The sequence below is a fragment of the Ochotona curzoniae genome, unplaced genomic scaffold (assembly GCF_017591425.1).
Source record: "Ochotona curzoniae isolate NIBS_2020 unplaced genomic scaffold, NIBS_Ocur_1.0 scaffold_3890, whole genome shotgun sequence".
NCBI classification, from domain to species: domain Eukaryota; kingdom Metazoa; phylum Chordata; class Mammalia; order Lagomorpha; family Ochotonidae; genus Ochotona; species Ochotona curzoniae.
This window is the reverse complement of record NW_024467115.1, coordinates 17,962,323-17,987,763: the sequence shown is the minus strand read 5'-3', so window position 1 is coordinate 17,987,763 and position 25,441 is coordinate 17,962,323. Positions and strand designations below refer to the sequence as shown.

At 41.8% G+C, this 25,441-nt stretch overlaps 1 protein-coding gene across 3 annotated transcripts; it reads left to right on the top strand.

Moving 5' to 3' along the window:
* Positions 1–7,411: 7,411 nt before the first annotated feature.
* IL20RA (interleukin 20 receptor subunit alpha) lies at positions 7,412–24,883 on the top strand. 3 transcript variants are annotated; one of them, XM_040965504.1, is made up of 6 exons: positions 7,412–7,539; positions 12,940–13,118; positions 14,423–14,598; positions 15,134–15,278; positions 20,540–20,679; positions 24,095–24,883. In XM_040965504.1, the coding sequence occupies exons 1-6, from the start codon at positions 7,463–7,465 to the stop codon at positions 24,881–24,883; spliced, it is 1,506 nt and encodes a 501-aa protein (XP_040821438.1). In that variant the 5' UTR covers positions 7,412–7,462. The 3 variants fall into 3 exon arrangements, with proteins under 3 accessions (XP_040821438.1, XP_040821437.1, XP_040821436.1); XM_040965503.1 differs by lacking the exon at positions 12,940–13,118 and having other exon boundaries at positions 7,470–7,537; positions 14,487–14,598; XM_040965502.1 differs by lacking the exon at positions 12,940–13,118 and having other exon boundaries at positions 7,470–7,539.
* The last annotated feature ends 558 nt before the right edge of the window (positions 24,884–25,441 follow it).

Genomic DNA, 25,441 nt, shown 5'->3' with positions numbered 1-25,441 from the left:
GAAGAGAAGGAGGAAAACAAGGGACGGAGAGCAAAGAAGAGATCTATCTACTGGTTTATTCCCAACATGGCTGCAATGGCCTGGCCCAGCCCTGGCCAAGGCCAGGATCTTCACCCGGGTCTCCCACATAGACAGCAGTGGCTCAAACACAATGGCCAACTCCCATGCTTTGCCTAGGTCATTAGTAGGGAGCTGCATCTGAAGTGGAGCTCCCAGGACACAACCAGGCACCCATCTGGGGTATCAGGATAGCATGTAGCAGCTTAAACCACTACGCCACATTGTCCCTTGCAAAGACTTCTTAAACCATGGGAGCATATTGAGCATCAAATGATTTTTCTTTTTCAAATGTGTTATTTCTCTTCTTTTTAGAAGTGACAATTCCTTTTTGTTGTTGCTGTTATTATTACTCTTTGGCATCCTCAAAACAGATCATGGCAAATTCCTTTAGAAATCGTTTCTTGGGCCCGGCGCGGTGGCGCAAGTGGTTAAAGGTCCTCGCCTGGCACGCCCGGGATCCCATATGGGCGCCGGTTCTAATCCCGGCAGCCCCGCTTCCCTTCCAGCTCCCTGCCTGTGGCCTGGGAAAGCAGTCGAGGACGGCCCAAAGCTTTGGGGCCCTGCACCCGCGTGGGAGACCCGGAAGAGGCTCCTGGCTTCGGATCGGCATAGTATCGGCCCGTTGCGCTCACTTGGGGAGTGAATCATCGGACGGAAGATCTTCCTCTCTGTCTCTCCTCTCTGTATATCTGCCTTTCCAATGAAAAAAAAAAAATAATAAAAAAAAAAAATAAAAAAAAAAAAAAAAAAAAAGAAATCGTTTCTTGCTAATTGAGCTTTCACAGTGCGTTTAGGAGGTCCTGTTTTCTCCTGTGAATCAAGAGCCCCAGTCTGTTGCCCCGCTCTACCTGCACAGCCTGTATGTCTGGTGACACCCCACTTCCCTCTGGGAGGCTCCTGCAGTTAGTCTTCCTAATCTGTCCATTTCTGTTCTTTCCCCTACTCAGCCTTTGCTCCCCTTAATAGAGAAGGGATCCATTTGAAACATAGACTCCTGGTGGTTGCTGCTGAAAAAGCTTCAATAGTTCCCAGTGGATTTCAATACATTTTAGACTCCTTTCCAAGGTTTACTGACACAGCGGGGGGAGTGGCGGTCCAGCGCCGCTGTCTTCCTGTACTTGTTTTCCAGCTACACTGGTCTTGGATAGTTTCAAGGACACACTTTCCTTGAATGGGTTCTTCCCTAATTTTAAGTCTCTTGCTGGAATATAGCCCGCCCACCCCCATACCCAAGCTACCACCCAGCCAACTGGTGCAGGATAAGCTGCTACCTCCACCGCCAGCTATCAGACTGCTGGTTTGAGTCCTGCCTGTTCTACCTCCAATGCAGCTTCCTGCTAATGTGCCTGGGAAGAAAGTGGAAGATGGTCTAAGTGCTCAGGTACCTGCTACCCATGTGGGAGACCAAGAGTTTCAGGCTGCTGGCCTTGGTCAGACCCAATCCCAGCTGCTTCAACTATTTGGAAAGTTAAGGAGGTATTCTGGCAAGAAATAGAAAGCATGTCCATCTGCTCTTTCACTTTTCTAATACTCAAGCAGCCAGGACTGGGCCAGGCTGAAATCAGGAGCCAGGAACTCCATCGTGGTCTGCCATGTGGTGGCACACACCAAGATACATCATCTCACCATCCATTGTCTCCCAGACACATTCACAGGAGGGTTAATTTGGAAGTGGAAGTGGAGCTCAGTTCCAGGGACTCCAGTATGGGATGCAGTGTCCCAAGCAGTAATCTAACCCACTGCAGCACAATGTCCTCCCCAACTACCTGGTAATTTTAACACTTGAATTATTCTGATATTAATACATTAAAATAGTACATGTTTTCCCGTCAGCCTTGCCCTGTCTTTGTTTCAATTTAATTTGCAAGGGGAGCAAGGGAGCAAGACAGTTGAGAGTGTGGGTTCTGAACCCAGCTTCTTCACTGAGCAGCTGTGTGGACTTGTACAAGTTACTCGACTCCTCTGTGCATGCTTTCTTCAGCTGAATCGTGGAGATGCTAACAAAAGTCCCCACCAGCTGGCTGCCATGGTGATTGAATGAGTTGGTTGTAGAAAGCAGATAGACTTGTGTTGGGTGTGTGATAAGAAGTCAGTAGATGTTAGCAATTAGTTTTATGGTCTACTAGCTAATTTTCCACACAATAACATATTGTGTCAACTAAATGACAAAGTTTTTTTATTCTCAATATTCTGTATATTTCCAAAATCTTGTGCAAATTGAATTTTTTATACATATAATGTTGACTATTACAACAGAGTCTTTTAGCCTGTCATGAATGAGTCTTTTTAATATTCATTTTAATCCTACCTGTAGACCTCTGAGGCCCTTACTAAATCCAGAACTCGCCCACAAGAGCATGGGGTTTGTGTAGGAGAATTGTGAGGTTTGACCTTCTCCATCTCAGTCAGACCTCACAATAGGAAATCATGAAAATTCCCTAATAAAAATTATACAGGTGATTAAAATAATGGCCAACCCATTGCATTTGGTAAACACCCATTTCTGGAAGTAATAATCTTATGAACTTAGAGACAAGATGTGCCTGATACCAAAAAGGATGACTAACATGGCTTAATTTGCTCTGATAAAAAATGGTTCATAAACAAGCAGACCACGTCATTAACAAGGAATACTTTGTGTCCTGGGGAGATGTAGAGATGGGCTGATAACACAATGAGACCTACTTTTCCCATGATAGGACTGCTGCTGGATAATACTTTGATTTATTGACAAGGGGGTAGTCCAAAACTGTTGTCTTTTCTGCCTATGCAATCAGAGAGATAATGTGAGCCCATTTGGAGAATTTGCAGAAAAGCTGTGATGTTCTTTTTCTGAAAAGAGTCTACAAACAATAAAATTAATTTTAAAATGATTTTCTATTCAAAGTGTTTATTGCTCTTAAATATTTGTATATCTACAATGAGCTTAACTAAGCCTTTATCTGTTCACTTGATCTTAGCTAAAAGGCCAAGAAGCAATTAAGCATTTATCTTTTCTTTTAAAAAAAGATTTATTGGGCCTGGTGTGGTAACCAAGTGGCTAAAGTTCTCAACTTGTAGGCACTGGGATCCCATATGAGCGCTAGTTCATATCCTGGCTGCTCCACTTCCCTTCCAGCTCCCTGCTTGTGGAAATGCAGTGGAGGATGCTCCAAGGTCTTAGTACCCTTCAGCCACATGGGAGACCTAGAAGAATCTCCTAGCTCCTGGCTTCAGATCACCTCAGCTCCAGCCATTGTGGCTACTTAGGGAGTGAACCAGCAGACTGAAGATCTGTCCATGTCTCCTTCACTCTGTAAATATGCCTTTATTTGAAAGAGAGAGATCTTCCATTTGGAGGTTCACTCTTCAAATGTGCATGACAACCAGGCTGAGACAGGCAGAAGCTAGGCAAGGATCCCATCCAGGCCCCCATGGGAGTCTATGGAGCCCGAATGTTTTTAAAATAATCTACCACCTCCTCGGGATCATTAACAGGAAAATGGATCAGAAGCTTAGGAACTAGGATGTAGGCATTGCAAAAAATGACTCAACTTGCTGCTCCACAACACCCATTCCAAGCATTTATCTTCAAAAATAAAAGTGCCCAAAACATTGCCACTGTACTTTTCACTTGCTATTAAAAGTCTAAGTTTGTGATCTTTTCATTGGGTTTTTTATTTGTTCATGAAGAGTTAACACTGAGTCTACTGTTGTGGCACAGATAGTAGAGCCTCTGCCTGTGACCCCAGCACTGGTTCATGTCCAGGCTGCACCACTTCTAATCCAGCTCCCTATTAACGGCCTTTGAAAAGCAGCAAAAGATGGTCTAAGTGTGAGTCCCCACTGTCCATGTGGGAGGCCAGTGAGTCCCCACTGTCCATGTGGGAGGATGAAGCTCTGGGATTTGCCCTGGCCCAGCCCTGGCTATTGCAACCATCTGAGAAGTGAGCCAGCAGACGGAAAATCTCTCTCTCTGTCTCTGTCTCTCTCTCTCTCTCTCTCTGACTTTAAAATAAATAAGCAGTAAACCTTTTTTAAGATTTTTTTCAAATAAAAATCTGAACCATTCACAAGAATCTTTTTTCAATATCATTGAAGTAAGAGTCACTTATCGGGATTGGAGGAGACCTTGTCTTTTCTTCCTCCAGTTTAATTTACTTCTTTTTATAGCTACTTTAATTTTCAAGATCTTTGTTGTTTTTGTTCTGTGCTGAAGTGACACTTGATTACCTTAGAAATGTCAGCCCAAAGCAAGAAATACTAGCTCACAGAGTCTCTGAGCTCAGGATCCTGGGATGGCTTTGCTGAGTGGTTATGTCTCATGGTTTCTCACAGGAGTGGGGTCGCAGTGTTCTGAAGGCTCAGAATGGGCCAGACGGGCCCCACCGATTCTTGCTATTGTGCCTCTTGGTAGGTTTCATACATTCCTCACCTGCTGTGCAAGCCTATTACTTAGTATGATCCTCTCCATGGCATTGGGTAGTCATCCAGAGAAAATGACCCAAGAAGGAAAAAAAGAAAGAAAGAAAAGATAGAAGTCTCTTAGAATCTACCCTTGGAAGTATTACATCCACACTTCTGACAGATCCTGTTGGTCACAAAGGTGAACCCAGTCATGAAGTGGGACAGAACTTTATAAGCTATCATTCCTTGGCGGAAGGGTTCCTCCAAGGAGGCCATCTTAGAAACTGACTGCTGCCACTGTGGCTAAAGATAGGACTAACTCAACTCATGAGTAGAGTTGCAGAAGGGGTGGCTAGACAGTTCACAGCATTTATTGTCAAATATATTTCCTTTTCAAAAGGTATATGGGATGGTTAACTTGCTTAATGTCTTACCATGTTAGTAATTCCTGTTGTTTAACACATTATTAGTTTGGCAGTATATCAGATTGGCATAGCATTGACACAGCATTAATCAAAGTATCTGTTGAATTAATGGACATTAATGATTGAAAGCATATTCCAGAGTACAGTTCATTTCAGTGGGGCAAAAAGCATTAAATCAAAATGATCAATTCACAAGTTTAATTACAAGCTATTTCTTGAAACTTTCTGGAGTATGTTTTAGACATTTTGAGAGATCTGCCAAATGCTTTTATTAACAGACAAATAGAAAACAAAGTTTCAGAGGATGCTAGGTATATGCAGCTTGAACATTGAGTAAATATTCTGGGACTACAATATCTATGATAACTTGGGTTTTATTTACAATTCCAAATTCATGTTTCCACAAGCCAGAACATTCTGTATCCTTACCAGCTGGTTCTACAAAGCCATGTTTTGGCAATGTCTTCCATCAGTGATATGATAAAGTACAGCTTTACGCCTTTTAGCATGACAATTTCTCCTCACATATCAAGGCCATATAAAAGTCTAGAACCACAGCATTTCAGATCTGGAAAGAGCCTTGGCATTACTTTGTGAAAGGATCGAAGATACTAAATCCAACGTTACTACTTCGCCATGTCTCCTTCATATTAAAAAAAAAAATGAAATTTGGAATACAGTAATACCCCTAAGCAATTTTAAATCATTGGCAGTTATTTACTGAATTTGGTACCCTAAAAATGCCAAAAATAGTCACACTATTCCAAAGAATTTAAATTAGAAGAATTGAAAGTAAAAATAGACATCAGGCAAGTTGTATCCTTCTGAGATTTTCTCCACATATACCACACACTGAGCACTTGACAAGCTTCTCTTTCAGTATTTAACTTTCTTCTTAAAAGTAAAACGCATTTTGAAAAATAATCAGGTTTTAAGAATCATTAGAATTTGCACATGCACATATACTTGTAAACACACAATCAACTACTTAAATGTTGAAGAGCTTACCTTGATCAGAATTCAGGCCATATTACAAAGCTAACTCTAAAGCAAAGAATATTTTTCTTCCTTTTCATCTACTGTGGAAATAATACATCACTTAGAGCTAGTATCAACCAAAGATTAATCCAAGCATAAAGCTAATACTTTTCCCTGACATTGCTCTCAACGAATTTACACAAGAATTATGGGACTTATGGCCTGGAGAGGTGGCCTAGCAGCTAAAGTCCTTGCCTCACACACTCCAAAGGGATGCCATGTGGGCACTGGTTCTAATCCTGGCAGCTCCACTTCCCATCCAGCTCCCTGCTTGTGACCTGGAAAAGCAGTCAAAGACAGCACAATGCCATGGGACCCTGCACCCACGTGGGAGACCTGGAGAAGATTCCAGGCTCCTGGCTTCTTGGAGCAGCTCCTGCCATTGTGGTCACTTGTGGAGTGAATCATCAGACGGAAGATCTTTGTCTCTCCTCCTCTATGTATATCTGCCTTTGCAATAAAAATAATTTAAACCTTTAAAAAACATAATAATTGTGAGACTTAGCCAAGACGACCAGCCCTCGGATACTGGGCTAAATCTTTTTTCCTGCATTTGATTTATAATATCAAAAATTGATATTTTCCAAGGCCATTAATTAGAAATGCACTGTTACAATAGGATAAGCTCTTTGTAAAGCATGGTTGTTTATTACTTGGTGCGTAGTTGTCTTGCCGATATTCTAAATTAGTATTTTGAGTCCTACATGTCATCACTGATTTTTTTTCTCATTTATTTTGATTATCAGCCTTGTTTTCTTTTACTAAAAAAAAGTATCCTCTGTTCTTGTCCCTTTCTAATTTAGGGATTGTTTTCCAACTCTTTGTTATTTATTTACATGGATTTTCTATGTAAGGATTCTTTAGGATGAAATTAGGTAAACAAACCAATATTTAATTAGAGTTAAGCTTTTCATTGTTATTCTAATTACTGCTTTATCACATGCTTTTGTAAAACTGATTCCAAACCCAATCTCCAAAACTCTGGCATTTTGGCTTCAATTATCTGCTGGTGCATCACAAATGATTCCAAAGCTTAGTGTTCAAAAGTAATCATTTATTATTTCCTACAGTTTGGGGGATGACTGAGGCTTAGTTGGATAGTTCTTCTGATGGCCAGTCCTACAACAGGTGGGACTGACATGGTTTCATTCCGGCCCCTTTGGAAGGATGGGCTCAGGTGGGCTATATGGATAATTGGGCCTTCCCTCTGTCACCTCTCAGCAGATTGGCTACTATTTTACATGGTTCCCAGGGGTTTTAAAAAGTCAAAAGTTTAACTCCCAGACATCCTTAAAGGTTACTCCCATAGACACTTCTGTCACCTTTGTGTAACAGGGGAGCACAGGTTCAGTTTGAGAGGAGATTCACAGGGTATAAGGACTAAAAGGCATGGTTCATTAAGAGCATCTCTGGACAGGATCTAGTGCTTATCCTACACATTGTCTTTTCCTGGCCTTCCACCAAAACCTTAATCCCTTTCGACTTCCTTTTCAGTTCCTTGTATCTCTGATGATTTGCCTAAACCTACTAATATCACCTTTGTGTCTGTCAACATGAAGAATGTTCTACAGTGGAATCCACCAGAGGGTCTACATGGAGTTGATGTTACATACAGTGTTCAGTATTTCATGTGAGTTGAACCTTTTCCCTTTGCCTAATTCATAAGCTTAAGATTCTGAATCCTGTTCACTATGCAATGATAAACCGTTTGTGTTATTCAGTTGTTTAAAAAGAGAAAGGTTTGGGATATTTCAAGTTAGGTTGTCTTGATGTATTTTTTTATATAACTTAGAAAACAGTTTCTTTATGGAGAGAGAAGCATTGGCTCAGGCAAAGGGAGTTAGTTAATTGAGGAAAGAAGTTGGTTGAGACATTATTGTTGCCTTCAGGAAACCAAGTGCCAAATTCAACATAAATATTTGCTCCTATTAAAGACTGTAATGGATAAGCCTTTTGACTTCACCTTTACCTCCAAAACTTATTGAAAAGAGAAAGGATACAAAAACAGACAATGTATCTTCAGGCAACAAAAGAAATGGCCACACACTCCAGATTATGAGCCAAGAAGCATCAAAGCCAAACATGGTGGAATCTGAAGATAAACAACTGCAGAAAATGAATTCAAACACATACCTTCTCAAGTTCCAACAACAGAAAATAACGTAGGAACAAATGTCACAGTTATGAAAGGTCTACCTAACAATACCACTATGTGGAAATTAGGATTTCCACACCAGAAATTGATGAAATATCTCCCCGGGAGCCCCAGTTTGATGCCAAAGCATGTCAGAGAAGGAGAATCTGAAATGAAAATCAGATTCAAAGAGCATGTGCAGGTGGAGGACAGGTCACAATCCAAAGAGAAGCCTGCAATGAGAGGTGCAGGAGAGAAAGGAGCTGGTGATGACTGGGAGGCAGCCCAGGAAGATCACAATCTGTTGGACATGTCGTGAGCCACATAAGCCTCCTGCCATCTAGAATATGTGGGGAGAAGTGAGAAGCTATTGGACAGAAACAAAAGTTTAGCTATAGAAAGCAAAATCTCATTACCTGACCCCCTACTCCTGCACCCATCCACCTAATATCCAACAAACAGTTGGCCCCATTCAGAGTCATAGACCAAAAGGGAGCACAGAATCCATTCATAAATACAGAACACAGAAAAAAAGAACCCAAGGGCAAAGTTACGAAAAGTTCTTCCCAAGAAAGTAGGTGAAGACTTGAGAGAAGTAATTTTTCATAATTGTATCAGGGTTTATAAATATCTAGGGGTAATGCTCAAAAAGAAAATTGTGAAAGAAGTTATAAGTCAAGAAGAGAATTCTTAAAGCAAGAAGGCAGAGCTCAGGAAAATGTTGGAAAGTCAAAACATATAGAAGATGAAAAGCCTGTTTTAGCTAACTAATAGTAATGGTTGAACAAGAAGTGAGGGTTACTTGAAATCGTGTATCATAAATTCAAGCTATGTCTAAAGACAACCTAAAAAAAAACAGCAGCAAGACATATCCTGGTGAAGTTCTTGAACTTTAAGAAAATGAAATTATTTAAGCTGTCTTTATACAGGCAAAACTCAAGCCAGGCAGTATTTGACAGTATGCATGTTCTAAAGGAAAGAAAGGTATGATCTAAGCCTCTTAGCCAGTTCAATAGAAAGATCTTTTCAAACAGGTGGAAAGTCGGATTTCACTCCCCTGATATCTTCTTAGGGAAACAATGACCCAGGGAAAGCAATAACTCAAGATAATATCCAGCCAACAGAGAGAAAACGAGGAATCCAAACTATCTTAATGTCATGGTTGTGGCTGAAAGCCTGGTAGCATGCATGGATTCTATCTGAATGTGGAACTGAAACCAAATAGAGATGGGAAACATGATGAGAGAACTTTCTTGTCAATCTTTGAGCTTCATATAACAAACCAAAAGATGGAAAAGGCTAGAAGTGCACTGATTTATACAGAAGGAAGTCATAAAAGGAATCGAAAATGAAAAGGTAACCCATCTCAGAATCCAAAGGGGATTCCTATAGACCACCCTGGATACTTACCTCCTTGTATAAATGATGAAATGTTTGCATAAAACCTACACCCAAACTCCTGAACATATTAAATCATCCTTAGATTGCTTATAATACCTAATGCAAAGTACATGCTTTTTAGATGATTGCCATGCTGTATTTAGGTAATAATGCCAAGAAAGCAAGTTTGTGCATGCATACTACAGATGCATTTTTTCCCAAGTATTTCCAATCTGTAGTTGGTTAAATCCATGGATCCAGACTTCATGTATGAGGAGAATAATAATTTTCATAAGTCATTTTCTTAATTTAAAAGTTTTTTAAAATAACTTATGTCCCTTGTAGTGACAAAAGTTTTGGATTTCAGTAATTCCTTTCATTTAACTTTAGCTTCCTTTACAATTAGAGTTCAGACTAAATTTATTACTTTTACTAAAACTGTATGATATGATCTAATTTTGTGTATAAAGCAAGCTGACCACCCTTTGTTTATGTGTAAACAGGACAAGACGTTCAGAGAATTATGTCCACCAGTCATTTCAGGGTAATGGTTTTCAGCATGATTTATTTCTCTGGATTATTTTTTTTTTTTCTGAATTTAAAACATGTATCATCTTGACAAAAAGATCAAGAGTTTTGTCTTTGAAAAGAAAAATTTCAGCCACAAAGGCAGTCAGAGCCATCAGGCACCATTTCACGCTGACCTGATTGACCTAGAGTCTTCTACTTGTTTCCAAGGAGCTCCCCAAGAGCTGGTGTCATGGGAAGAAGACATCACTCTGCAAAGTGAGAGCCCTTGAGCTTGTCCTCATCTCCTCCTCCATTAGGTGGAGCAAGGAGCTTTCGTGTGATTAAGCCAGGGATTTTTAGAAAAGGGCAGAGTCAACACAGCTCTGCAAAGAGACAATGTGAATTGTGCAACTTATGAAATAGAATGTTCAAAGAGAAGCTTGCCATGTCAGAGATCTTGCATGCCCATGTTTGTGGAACAGGACAAAGGGCACATGGCTCCCTGACAGAATGCCCCAAGCTTGCATCTGAATTCGCATTGAATTCACACCCAAGAGAAAAGCAGTTCAAATCACAGGTTTGAATTTTACTCATTGGGAACTGAGTGGATCCCTTGGTTATATTGGGTATTGGTTTCTTCATCTCTCAGATGGGATAAAAGTCACGGCATCTGCCATTTGGGGTTGTCAAGAAACTTCAAGGAGCTACAATCATGTACAAAATCCTAAGCACAAAATCCTAACAGCACTTGAGAAATATTTCTTCTTATAAAAAGCAATGAGAGACACGCCTCCTACCAAGGACCCCACCTGAATATCTGCCCTGCATACACATCATTGCTGGACTGTTGGTTGCGTAGTACCTGTCCTGTCATTCATTTTGCTTATCTCCAATAAAGTGCATGTTCTTCTTCATCAGCATCTATCATGGGAAGCTCCCCCGCAGAGTAAGGAAGCTGGGGGAGTAGGGCCAAACAGGCAATGACAATATATTTCAAACCACAAGTCAAGACCTGTTGCTAGGTGATAAAAACTATTTTGAGGGAAATGACTAGTGTTTAATGGAAAGAGATAGAAAGGACTAGAGTAGCATAGAAAAGGGAGAGGCAGGGTATATAATAAGTTTAGGTGTTATAAGACCAGTTTTTAAATGTCAGATCCTGTAGTTTTATGGGTTGTACCATACAAAATGTCAGATAATGTAGTTTATGAGTTGGGTCATAATGCAAAATGTACCACACTTAACAACCATTGAAGGACAGGTATCTGGTTAAGATGCTGCTTGGGAAACCACATCCTATGTTGAAGCACTTAGATTCGAGTCCTGGAATTGCTCTCAATTAAAGCTTCCTGCTGATATGCACCAGGGGAGGCAGCAGGTAATGACTAGCATATTTGAGTCCCTGCCACCCACATGGGAAACCCATTTGGAATTCCTATCTTCTGGCTTTGAGTTAGCCCAGCCCTGGCTCCTGTAGACATTAGGGGAATGACCCAGAGGATGAGAGAATCTCTTCCTCTCTCTCCCTCAATCCCTCTCTCTCCCTCTGTAATAAACTTGAATTTTTTTACGAGTCTGAAAGCCCCTCAACCATGGTGCTCACTTAGACAGCTAAGTCTATCAATAGGATCTGACTATGTTTCTGATGTCTCAGCAAATAAAATACTTGAGAAATGGGAGGCAGTTACCACATTCCGAAGATTGAACACATCCTTGAGCACTGGCATGTCCTTTTTCTCAAGACACACTCTTCCCTTTACTATCATGATGCCATTTCGCTTCATCCTTCTTTAGCTGCTGTCTCCAAGTCTAATCTGTACACAACCTTTAAATCCTAACATGCTATCCTACACTTTGCTTTGTCTCTGCAGGTAACTTCGTTCATGACCATATCTTCACTGAACTGATGCCCAAATCTCTTACCTGCACTCATGCATCTCTCTGGGACATCAGCATTGATATTACCCTTACATATTTCAAGTACCACATGTCAAAACTCCCTATCATTCCCTCGCCCTAGCCTTCCCACCCTCATTTCCCAAATTTGCTGTATTTCCTATTCCTAATCTTGGTACAAATCAGTGTTATCACTATTTCACAGATCTGCCACAGATAGAGACACTTTGACTACCTCTATCTGTTTAGTCATCAAATCCTTCCCCGTAGTAGTTCATGACTTTGCCATGGCCATGCATTCTGCTGGCAGCTTCCTGTCCGGCCAGTAGCATCTTCCACCTGCACCTAGTAGTTTTTTCTCACCTGCTCTACAGGATGCCACACCTAACCTGTTATATTCCCCATGGTAACAGAGCTAGCTTATTAAAGCCTTTGTCTGCCAATGTTTCTGTTTTAACACTTTCCATGCAACTTGGACCCTTTCACTGGTGTGTCACAGATAACTTAAACACGATCTCTCCCACCTCACAGGTGCTAAAAATATTTCCTCCTCCCCATTTGCTTTGAATGTTGCATTTTCCATAGAGAAAGGAAAATCATTATGAGCAACCTAGTCAACATCACCATCGTCATAAAAAAGAAGACTTCTAAATGTGCTTCAAACTATGAATCTTCCACAAACTCCTGAAACCTATCAGATTTTTCAAATTTGTGAGAATATCAAAGTAATTTTTCTTCCAAGAAAAAACAACCTATCACATGGGAAACTAAAAACTTACATTAAATAATTACCAGAATAATGGATCATGCAATATGTTGAAAATTATGATAGCCAAAGAATAAAAATAAAGTACACTTTCAAAATGTACTATCCACATTATAGTTCAAAGAAAAGAAAGGTGATTACAGAAACTCTGACTCATGCTCCTGACAGCTAATGAAAAAAATTGCCAGCAGCAAAAGTGCATTCTTTTTTATCTCAGTGACAGGCACTTTTGTTTTTCTGAAGAGAAGGTCTTCTATTCCATTTTCTAAAAATGACTTGCTTTTTTTCTAATTAGAAAGCATAGCGGACACCACATTATTAATTCAAAGTTTTCTTCTTCACAGATATGGACAAAAGAGATGGCTGAATAAATCTGAATGCAGAAATATCAGTAGGACCTACTGTGATCTTTCAGCAGAAACTTCTGACTATGAACATCAATATTATGCCAAAGTTAAGGCCATTTGGGAAACAAATTGCTCCAAGTGGGCTGAAACTGGACGATTTTATCCATTTTTAGAAAGTAAGTAACACGGTTGTCACGGTTGTCAATTCAATAGATGTTTTGATATCCAGTTGATCTGACTGCCTGGTGTCACATGTAGTCACAACCCGAGACAACCTTGGCCCAGGGAAGGGATTCAGCTGGCCTTATTCTGTGCCAGCAAGTTGAGCGCGCAAGCCAGGGAGCTCCCCCAGGAAGGAGTCTCAGGGCTTCAGATTTAGAGAAAAAGGTTTAACCAAGTGAACTCTAAAGTTTCTCCCAGATGCAAAACTGATACTAGATACTAATAGTGTCAAAATTCAATTTGCTTCTGTTTAATGGCGACTGTGTAGTTTAAGGAAAAATCAACAAATCATCATAATAGGGTGGGTATGTGTATACAAGATGTGGAATGTATTGGGGTGCATCCAGAAGGTGCCTGAGGTTCTTAGGTCAGAAATTTGGGAATATAATAATATAATTTCCAGGTGCAACATAAAATGAAAGCCATAGCTTCCTAGTGTTTGCTTTGCAATCTTGTTGTTCCCCTGATATAACTCAGCCATGAGGAACCCACTGTAATGATCTCTGCAAATGACAGGGAGGCCCTGCAGCTGGCGCCTGCTCCCAGGGCTCAGCCAGATCTGGAGTCAGCCAACGACAGCCCTCAGGCCAAACCTAGGCTTTCTGTTTGTCTACAGGCCCACAGCTCAGAGTGGTATTTATCATTTTTAACAATTTAGGAAAAAAAATATTTTGTGATGTGAAAATTACATGAAAATCAGATTCTAGGTCCTCTTCACAAATACGGAGTTACTGGAACCTAGGCCATGCTCATTTCTGCAGAAATCTTCCGGGGCTGCCTTCTCACTGCTTCCAGAAGACAATGGTTCCAACAGATCATACCGCCACAAAGCCTAAACTTTTTACAGACCAGATCTTCATGACTAATGTTTATTGACCTCTGTTCTAAAGCATTCTAATCACATCTCTGATTTTTCCATTTTTTTTGAATCATGTCAATGTTGTTTAACATGGACTTTTCATGTCACAGACATATTCCACTTTTGGTTATATTCATCTTCCTCTAGTGTTGCTGACTGATGTGGCTAGGAACTCAATACGTACAACCCTTCAATGTGAGGTTTTCACCTAGTGCCAACATGTGTCTGATGATTGCTTTAGGCTCAGGTGTAACTTGGATCTACCTTGATACATTCTAAGGTTTCTGCAAGAAGCTGGATCTTAACTCTTTGAATGGAAAAGTCTTTGAATATACTGCAGCTTTCTCCCCAGTGATGTTTATATCTGAAAGTGCTAACCCTTCTCCCCTCCCCTTTTAGCACAAATCGGCCCCCCAGGCGTGACTCTGATCCCTGAGGAAAAGTCTATTTCTATTATCCTGACGGCTCCAGAGAAGTGGAAGAAAAATCCAGAGGACAGCCCTGTGTCCATGCAACAAATATACTCCAACCTGAAGTATAATGTGTCCGTGTACAATACCAAATCCAAAAGAATGGTAAGCCTGAGACAGAACATTGAGTGGTCTCTGTGGATGCCACTTTTTACAGTACAGCTGGACCCAGTGGCCCGCTGCTTGTAGTTCCCCATGTGAATTTGGGAAGATATGATACTCAAAAGTGATGTCCTGTAACATACAGTTAAAGCCAACACACAGAAAGTTTACAGAAATGACTTCAGCTTTCCTGTAGAGAAACAACACGAGCAGCCTGTGATGTTGGAGTGTTGCACTTCACTTTGCCTCTCCAAGAAGGAAAAATAAAAGCTAGCCAAAACATAGGATCAAGCTGAATGAGAAATACATCCAATGTTACTCAATGGAGTAACCGTTCCCACAATCGGTGCAATTCCTAAATACACTGCACTGAGCTGAAGGAAAGGGGTCATTTGAAAATGTTGCTAAACTAAAAAACTTGGAGTGGCAGCAAAGGAGGCAATAAGGTCTCCATCTTGTATTTCCTTCTGCAGTTAGTTGTCGGGGTTGGTTCCAGAAGTCTGTCTCTGATGCCACTGTTTGCCTTCCCCTGCTCTAGTGGTTCCAGTACGTGACCAACCACACAGTGGAGCTCACCTGGCTGGAGCCGGCCACTCTGTACTGTGTGCACGTGGAGTCCTTTGTGTCAGGGCCACTTCGCCCCACTCAACCTTCGGAGGAGCAGTGTATCAGTACTTTGGAAGGTAAGCCACAAAATTAAAGAAAAAAAAAACCTCTACTGGCCTATAAATCAGATAAAACTAGAAGGAAGACAATTTTGACAAGGTTTTGACAAATGTACCTCAAACAGGTTGGGACAAAGGCAGAAATACCTATCCTTAGAAATACATTGAACCTGCTGGGATGCAGACAGGCAAGTTGTGACAAGGCATAAAAAGATATCTGTCACCAGTACTGCGTCAATCAGCCTGGACTTTGCTTTTGAACTTGGCCAACAGCAGGGAGTGTTTTTGCCCCTCAAGGAGCCCTCAGCTCTCCTGCCAAAAATCCTCCCACAGCCTCACAGCTTCCTGTCTTGTGCAATAACAATTAAGACATCTTCCACATGTCTTTTTGTTTTGGTTTGGTTTTTTGTACCTCAAAGTCAAAGACACACTGATCGATCGAAAAGTTCTCTGGCTTTCATAAACATCAGACAATTTTATTGCTAAGAAGCAGAGCAGCACCTGAAAGCTGGCACTGTTTGTTGCATGGCAGGTTAAGCTGCAATCAACCATATCCACGCACTGGTTGGAAATCCAAGCACTTTCACTTCCAATCCTGCTCCATGCCGATGTGCCTAGGAAAGCAGCAGCAGATGCCCAAATGCTTGTAATCCTGCACGCCCATGGGGGACCCTGGTAGAATCCCAGGCTCCTGGCTTCTGCCTGGCCCAGCCCAGACTTTCTCTGCCTTCAAAGAGATGAACCAGCAGGAGGGAGGTGTCTCTTTCTCTCCCTGATCCCCTGCTCCCCAAAACTACCTTTCAAATTTAAAAACTCTTATAGAAAACATAAATCAGACACTTGAATACAGAAAAAAACTTTGGTTCTCCATTGGGAATTCAGATTACGGACAGTTCAAGTTGCCTTTGGATACCCCTTATGGCCTCATGAGGGTCTTAGAACAGCCAATCAGGAGTTATTTCCTTACTTTTACCTAGCATCTCTGGGAACTGCAGGTGACATTTCCACCTGTTGGGAAATGGCACTGGGCTGTGAGTGTGGCCTCTGCTTCTTCTTTCATCCCTCAGGGTGAGAGAAGCTTGAATGTAAAATCTGAACCTGCAAAGAAAATGTTTTACAATGCTCTTCCCCCATGGCTTCTCAGCTCCTCTCCCAAACATGCTGGGCAGACAACTATTCACAGCCTTGCCTGCCACCAGCCATGAAGAGGAACCCGGCTTTCTTCCCCACCACCTGCAGGATACAACTATCCCACAGGGGGAAACCAATTGTAGAATAAAATGGGAAAAGAGGAAAGCTTTCTCTGAAATCTCTGTCCTTCTCATGCCATTTCTTTAAGATGGAGAGTTCTCAACCATGTGTTTAAGAAAATTAAATCGCCCACTCAATCAAAACAGCCCAACAAGGCAGATGGAAGAAATTGCTTCCGTGTTTGGGGAAAGTGCTCTGTTTACCAATGGCTTTTCAGCACCACATGGCAGGAGTGGATTGACTGGGAGAGAGGCACTCATTCAATTGGCAGGTTTCAGACAACTAGAGCACAGATTAAATTAAATGCTTCCTAGTAAGCAGATGGAGCCCACTGTCTCCCTAGCATAGGAGGAAGATCAAAACTCTGGAGTATTTTTTCTGATTTCAAACTTTCCCATGACCTCCCAGCTGTTGGAGAGCCAGAGATCCCTTTGCGGATACTACTATAGGGCCAGCTTCCTGAAATGAAAACAGGACCTCCTCAGCTTCTCCTTTGGAAACAACCTCTGCTCTCCAGTCTCTAACATGCAACTGCAGTTCTGTTTATTGGACTGAGTGTGTGCTGGGGTGCACGTATGGTCATGACTTCTTTGCATTAGGACAGGGTCAGCCCAAGGACAAGGACCGTATCAGGAGGATGGAAGCTGGTGTCCAGACACCTGCCATGTGTACCTCATAGCCTTGGTACTTTGCTGTGTGGTGCCTGCATGTGCAGGTTAGAAAAGCCTTCAGTTGGACTCTGGTGGGATTTTTGCTGCAATCTATTGTTGATCACCCCCACCATCTGTAACACACCTGTTTTCTGGTTTTACTTATTTATATTTATTTATTTACTTAAAAGACAGTGTGACAGACCAAAAGCAGATAGAAGAGAGAGCTCTCTATGTGCTAATTCACATCCAAATGGATGCAAAGTTCAGGCTTGAGCCAGGCCAATGCCAGAAACCTAGAACTTCACTACAATTCCCACAGTTTTAGGGGCTGAGAACTTGGACCATCTTCTGACACTTTCCCATACACATAAGCAAAGAGCTGAGTTGGATGTGGGGTAGCTGGGACTTGAACAAGCATTCCAGCATGACATACTGACATCACAATCAGTAGCTTTTCCCACTGAGCAACTATACCAGCCTCTCCCATATTTAGTAGTAGTAGTAGTAGTAGTACTTATTGGAGAGGCAGAGTGACAGTGAGAGAGAGAAAAAAAGAGCATGCATGCAAGCACTCCCATTCAATGATTCATTCTCCCAGTGCCCACAAAAGCCAGGGCTGGGCCAGGGCCAAGCCAGGAGCCAGGAACTCAATCCACGTCTTCCACATGGGTGCAGTAGCTTGATTACTTGAGCCATCACCTCCCCGGGATTTGCATTAGCAAGAAGATGGAGTCAGGAATCGGAGCAAGATATTGAACCCAGGTACTAGGAGGTATGATGTAGGTCTCTCAAGCTTTATATTAACCCCTAGGCCATGGCCTGTTTTGGGTCTTCATCCAAATCATTAACCAGATAGTGATTATTGCTTTCTCTCAGTTCCAGGCATCAAGGACAACATCTGTGTAAATAAGAAGGCTTGCATAGCAAGCTTAGTGGTTTCCTTATCATGAAAGAGATACACTAGGATATAGATCGATTGTGCTAAAGCTGCTCCTTTCTCCACTGTTGTGTAAGACAGGATTCACCAGAGAAAGATAAACAACAGGACAAAGAAAAGATAGGAGTCAGCTCACAAAACTGAATGCTGGAATGTCAAAGATTGTTCTTTAGGCAGCAGTGGCCTAAGGAAAACTGATATAGCAATTCATGGTCAAAAGCAGTCTGATGGCAGAATTTTCTCTTTTTTGGGGTCGTATGTGTGTGTGTGTGTATGAAAGGCAGACTGACAGACAAAGGTGGGGGAGAGAGGGAAAGAGAGAGACAGAGACAGAGAGAGAGAGAGAGAGAGAAATCTTTCACTTACTGGTTTACTTCCCCTACACCTGCAACAACCAGAGCCGGGCCAGGTTGAAGCCAGGAGCCACAAACTCTATCCCAGTCTCCTACATGGATAGAAGGGACTTGAGTATGCTGACTCCAAGGCACATTAGCAGGAAGCTCGATTGGAAGTGGAATAGCCAGGATTTGAACCAGGCACTCAGATATAGGATGTGAGGACCCCAAATGATGTCTTAACTTGCTGCACCTCAATGTCACTTCTCATTGGTGTTTCTAAATCAAAGTCTACCTTTCATTGGTAAGGCCCATCTACCTTGTACCTTGTACAAGATGATCTGTTTTACTCAAAACCTACTAATTAAGAATGTTACTCTCGAGCCCAGTGGCATGGCCTAGCGGCTAAAGTCCTCGCCTTGAATGAGCTGGGATCCCATTTGGGTGCCGGTTCTAGTCCCGGCAGCTCCACTTCCCATCCAGCTCCCTACTTGGGGCCTGGGAAAGCAGTCGAGGACGGCCCAAAGCCTTGGGACCCTGCACCCGTGTGGGAGACCCAAAAGAAGTTTCTGGATCCTGGCTTCGGATCGGCATAGCATCGGCCATTGCGCTCACTTGGGGAGTGACTCTTCGGATAGAAGATCTTCCTCTCTGTCTCTCCTCTTCTCTGTATATCTGATTTTTTTTTTTTAAAAAAGAATGTTACTCTCATCTAATAAATACAATGACCTAGAATAATATTTGGCCAGATTTTTGAGTATTGTAGCCTAGCCATGTTGACACATGAAATCAACCATCTCAACCTTTATAGGAGTTTCCCATATATAAAGACATTTTAAATATTTTGTGGAAAATTACTAAAAGACAAGTTCATTTTGTTGCAAAAATGTTTGAAACCCATGCAGTGTTTTTGTTAATATACATTTTCTCATGAATCATATGAACCTTTTCTTTAATGTTTTTACTTGAAAGGTGGAGTTACAGAGAGGGACAGGAAGAGAGAGAGAGAAATAGACAGACAGAGATCTTCATCTGTTGTTTCATTCCCCTAATGGCTGCAAGAGCGGGGGCTGAGCTGGGCTGCAGTCAGCAACCACAAGTTGCTTCTGGGTCTCCAACATGGGTGCAACAGCTCTAGGAAATCGGCCATCTGTTGCTGTTTCCAAGGCACATGAGCTTGGAGCTGGGTGCAAAGTGGAGCAGCCAGGTGCTAACACCAGCACTCATATGGAATGCTGGTGTAGTAGGCAGACTTAACTCACTGCACAACGATCCCAGTCCTCTTTAACAAACTTTTTGAAGACTCTGTATGTGTATTAATTTCAAATTTTTTTTGCACAAAAATAAACATCTTTTAATTCCCTACCCATGAACTTTTTCTTCAAAGTTTCCTGGAATAATTTAGTCATGGTAAGTCTCAAGACATCAAGTTTATATTCTGGCCAATAATAGGCCAGGGTTGCTTGTTTGTTAAAACTCTTCACCAGACCTTGTCATTCCTCTGTGGCCTTTCACTCAACCTGAGCCTAAGCACACTAGGACGTGGAAGGACACTGCTACCATTTCCAGTGTACACCTGCTTATCCACCTCCCGTACATACCCTCAGGAGAAGATCTGGGTAACCAATACCAGAACAGTTCTGTGACTCACATACGAGATAATGCCATCAATTTGTGTCCTCTGTTGAATGAATGGAAAAGATAGAGTCAAATGCATAATATTTAAAAGTGGGGTAGCTTAAAAGAATCTTCACAGAGAGTGCTTGGAATGCTGAGTTTTGCAAATATCAGATGCACTTGCCTTCAAATGAAAAGCATGAAATGTTCAAGAAGACATACAATGTTCAGTACCTTCTGAGATGAATTACTAATATGTCCTTATTGTAAAGACTGGAGGGGAGTCCAGATAATGTCTTAAGACCAGCAGTTGTCAGTGAGAATTCTGAGACCCTGTATCACCTTGAGCTAAGACTTCTCACCACGCAGGAGAGAACTGGGTTCCTGAATGTAATAATCTACACAAAGCCTCGTGGCATGCATTGCCAGGGACTTCCCACGCCACACAAACCCAACTCTGTATCCCTTTCCTCCCTTTTTCTACAGATCAAACATCAGCACTAAAGGTTAAAATCATCTTCTGGTACGTTTTGCCCATATGCGTGGTCGTGTTCCTCGTTTCTGTAATGGGATATTCCATTTACCGATATATCCATGTTGGCAAAGAAAAACACCCTGCAAATTTGGTAAGTGTCAGGGTAGAAAAAAGTCTATAAGAGACATAGTTCCATTTAAATCTAAATAGCTGATAAATTTGAATTTGTTCCAGTGATGTGTTAGTTTCCAAACATGACCAAACATTAAGATTCTTTAGCACTGAAAGCATTTTATCCTTCTCAACTGGATCTGGGACCACTTCCTGTTGGTTACAGTTTGGTTAAGACATGAGTTCTGCTCTTCTTGAGGTTAAGAGTGAGATGACAGCAGGTTCTGGGATGCTGGAGATATAGGGAGGCACTGAAGCCTTTTGCTGGGGTTGTATTTCCATGCCAGAATTCAACTGCAAAGGGTGAGTGAGTCAGGGCATTGCTGCAGGCAGAAGAAACTATAGCAATAAAGGGTGCATGTGTGGGAAATAATATCATATCACTAAACTAGAAGTTTCCTGAGAAAAGGAAAGGATAGAAGAGAATGGAAAATGCATAAAGGGCCAGGTAGTTTGAGGATTGGGGTGCTATGGTAAATGGCTTGGGTTTATGCTGATGGCCAAGAGAAATCCTTCAGGGGGGTGGTCAATTAGGAATGTCATTGTCAATATTATGGTTTTGACTCAACTGGATAGTGGTTCCAGAAGAGCTTTAGGGGAAGGAAGACTAAAAACCAGATAAGCAGCTAGGGGCTATGAGTATGAGCAGAAAGATGGAAAAGCAGGATGTTGGCCTGAGACAAACAGGGAATGTCAGAGCACTTGGTAGGAGTAGGAGTGGACCTGAACCTTTAGGGCAAGAACAGGAAGGAAGTAGATGAAAGAGGAAACACCGTGTTATTAGACCATCTGCTAAAGGCCTCCAGTGTTTAAATTTTTCTATTCTTCCATTTTTCAGAGTTAAGCTTTATACAGGCAGCTTAACAATACCAATACCCAAAGTAAGCTTTTTAATGACACAGGGAGACCTTTCCCTGGGAGGAAAATTCACAGAATTGATTATGTGATTTTTTAAATGAAATTTTTGTCTTAAATGAGTTTACATCCTACGTGGTGGCAAGTAGCGTGGCTCAGTGGGCTAAGCCATCCTCTGCAACACAGTATCTCCTATGAGTGGTTCAAGTCCCAGTGGCTGCACTTCAACTAAACTTCCTGCTAATACACCTGAGAAAGCAGCACACAATGCTGTACTTGAGTCCCTGCAACCCACATAGGAAACCCCTGGCTCCTGGCTTCAGCATAGTCCAAACAGTGGATAGAAGATTTCTCTTTCTTTCTCTCTTTCTTTTTACCCATCCTCCCAATTATGCCTTTCAAATATCTACATAGATTTTCTTCAAAAAGATTCTGTAGGTCTGGAGTATAGTCTAATGGCTAAACCCTTACCTTACATCTGCCAGGATCCCATGTGGGTACTGGTTCATATCCCAACTGCTCCATTTCCCATCCAGCTCCCTGCGTATAGCCTAGGAAAGCAGTAGACAATGGTCCAAAGCCTTAGAATCCTGCACCCATTCAGGAGATACTGAAGAAGCTCCTAGCTCCTGGGTTCAGATCTGCTCAGTTCCAGCCTTTGCAGACACTTGAGGAGTGAATCAGCAGACAGAAGATCTTTCTTTCTGTATCTCCTTCTCTCTGTATATCTGCCTTTCTGATTTAAAAAAAAATCTATTTTATAATGTTAAGTGAATTTCCATCTTAGAATAACAATGAAAACTACAAAATAAGTCTCTACAGTTAAAAAAAAAAAAGTTCTTAGGACTGGCAATGTGGAGTAGCAGGTAAAACTGTGGCCTGATATGTTAAAATCCCATATGAGTACTAGTTCATGTCGCAGCTACCCTATTTCCCATTCTACAATGCATCTGAAAAAGCAGCAGAGGATGGCTCATGGGAAATCAAAAATCTCCTGTCTCCTGGTTTCAGCCTGGCGCAGCCATGTGGTCATCCAGGGGGTGAACCAGTGGGTGGAAGATTTCTCTGTGTCTCTCCCTCTCTCTATCTGTAACTCTGCCTTTCAAACAAAACAAATGCTTTTTTTAAAGTCCATGTACCTTCAGCAATACTTTATGTATTATTATTTTTCAAATTCATGTAGTATTTTTATATAGTCATTTTCCTATTACTAAGGCAGAGAAAAAGATTTTCCACTTGCTGTTTCACTCCCCAAATGCCTGCAATAATCAAAGCTGAGCAAGTCCAAAGCCAGAAGCCCAGATCCTAATCCAAGTCTCCCAGGTGAGTGACATGGACCCAGCCTTCGGTTATCACCTGCTGTTTCACAGAAAACACAGTAGCAGAAAGCTGGGTGGGAAGTGGAGGCACCGGGGCCAGAATCAGGCACTCTGATATGCAATGGAAGTGTCCCGGGCTCCAAATGCCTGCCTGCCCTCTCTCCCTAAGGAATATTTTAATCCCAAATAATATCTCTGTCATGCTTTAGAATTTCTGTATATGTTGTAAGTTGCCAGGTGAGTTGCCCCTTCCAGCTTTATTAAGTGTAATTAAGATGCAGCCCAAGGGAAGTAAGAAGAACCACCGCTCATGTTGCTACTCCTCTGCACCCAGTTTTCATTCCCACTCTTACATTTCATGTCCACAGGACAGGGAACTTCAAAAGTTGATGGAAAATGGAACCAAAGATAAATTGATATTGGTGCAAAAATACTGAGATCAATGTGCATAAGTGGCCTTTAGAAAGTTCAGGGAAAGTACACATGATGAAAAAAATTACACATGGATGTCAAGCTTTTTTGCACCAAAATCAACTTAATTGTACTTTACACAACTGTTCCAAATACCCTTTTATGGCCCACAAGAAAGTCTGGTAGGCTGCAAAATCACAACTTATCAACAAGAACATTGAATATGCTGCATAATTAAGAAGGCAATTTTGCTAACTCTGTCTTACCCTTCGCTATCCTTCCTATGACAGATTTCAATTTCACAGAATTAAAACACTTCAAGAAATCGAGAGACACACCTGTAATTCCTCAGCCAGTTAGAGGAAGGAGAAGCCACACACAGAGCCTGTGACATGGGGTGTTTTGTGTCTCCTGTCTCTGAGTCTATGTTTCTGTTTATTCCATGCATAATTTTCATTTTCATGAGTTGAGAACAGTAAGTCTGTTTGACGATAGGATGCTGGACTCTGCCATTGTCCATGGCCACAATCATGGACAAAAGACTGTTTATGAAGAACTATGCCATAGCAATTAATATAGAGGAACCCGGTGACGGTGAAGGGATTTGGGGAGGGGATAAGGGAAATCCAAGGGCCTAAAGAACTGTATCATAAAATGATAATAATAATAATAATAATAAAAAGAAGTAAAATTTTTTTAAAAAGTAAGTCTGTAAAGTGGTCTGGTGACACTAGCCATTCTACTGAACAGCTGTTCTTAATATCTGTCTAAAGTTTAAAAAATGTGAAAACCATTCTCTTCTCTTTCTAGATTTTAATTTACAGAAATCAATTTGACAAAAGATTCTTTGTGCCTGCTGAAAAAATCATGATTAACTTCATCACCTTCAATATTCTGGATGACTCCAAAGCTCCCCAGAAGGATGTGAGTTTTGTGGAAGAGGGCAGGGATGGCTCTGACGTTCTGGATCTGGGGTCTGGGAAGCTGTTGCAACCCCTAGAGGAAGAAGCAGAAGTGAAGCACTTAGGTTATGCATCACACGTGGTGGAACTTGTCTGCGACTCGGGAGACAGTCCCAGAGATCCTGTCTTCATCCAGCAAGAGTCACTCAGTGGAACCACACCTACAGATCAAACTGTCACCATGTGTGAAGAGGACGTGCAAAATGACACTGAGTGGGAACCTGGAGATCAGGAGGGCAGCACACAGAAGGAGGCATCCATACCAGAAACATCATTGGAGCCACAGGCCAACTCAGACCCACAAACATTCCTGCATTCATATACCCCTCAGCTTAGAGACTTACAGTACCTGGCACAGGCACGCAGAGACTCGGAGGAGGGGCCAGAGGAAGAACCATCGATAACGCTGGTTGACTGGGACCCTCACACTGGCCGCCTATATATACCCTCCTTACCCAGCTTTGACCAGGAGCCCGAGAGCTGGGAGCATGCTGAGTGTGCCCAGCCCATGGAGGAGAGCCTGTTATCCAGACTCATGGAGAAGCAGGCTCCCGACGACAAGCCACTGGAAGAAAGTAAAACCTATCTCATGCAGTTTATGGAGGAATGGGGGTTGTACGTTCAAATGGGAAATTAACCCAAGATTTCCCATTTCCCCATCCATTACTGTGTCAAACCATGTGAGCGCAAACAAATGTGGGACCCAGTGATCAAGTACATGGGGTAAAAGAAGTTTGTTCAGATGTGTCACTGACAGTGAGAAGGACTGGTCTCTTCTCTGTTCTCTAGCACTTGTTTTTTCTGCCTCCTATGTGCAGTCAGCTTATATGCAGGTCATTTCCCATGATAATGCCATTGCATTAGACGTCTTCTGCATTCAATGCATGCTTTCCAGGTTGGCTGCAGAATTTATCCAAATGGATATACTACGGTCTCTTTGTTTTTGAGTTCCTAACAAGCACATGTCTACAATTATTTTCTAGGTACTTTTCAGGCATATTCGGTGCTGTCAAAATTTCATAAAGATCTTGAATTTTAGAATCACCACTTTTTGCAGAATTTGATGTGAGAATCATGAAGCACTTTCTTGAAAGCACAAATATCACTAAGTCAGGGGTAAGGACCTCTGTCTGCTATGTAATCATGAATAATCCATGGTTAGAATGAATAAGCCAGGCATGTGCCTTACAATGCA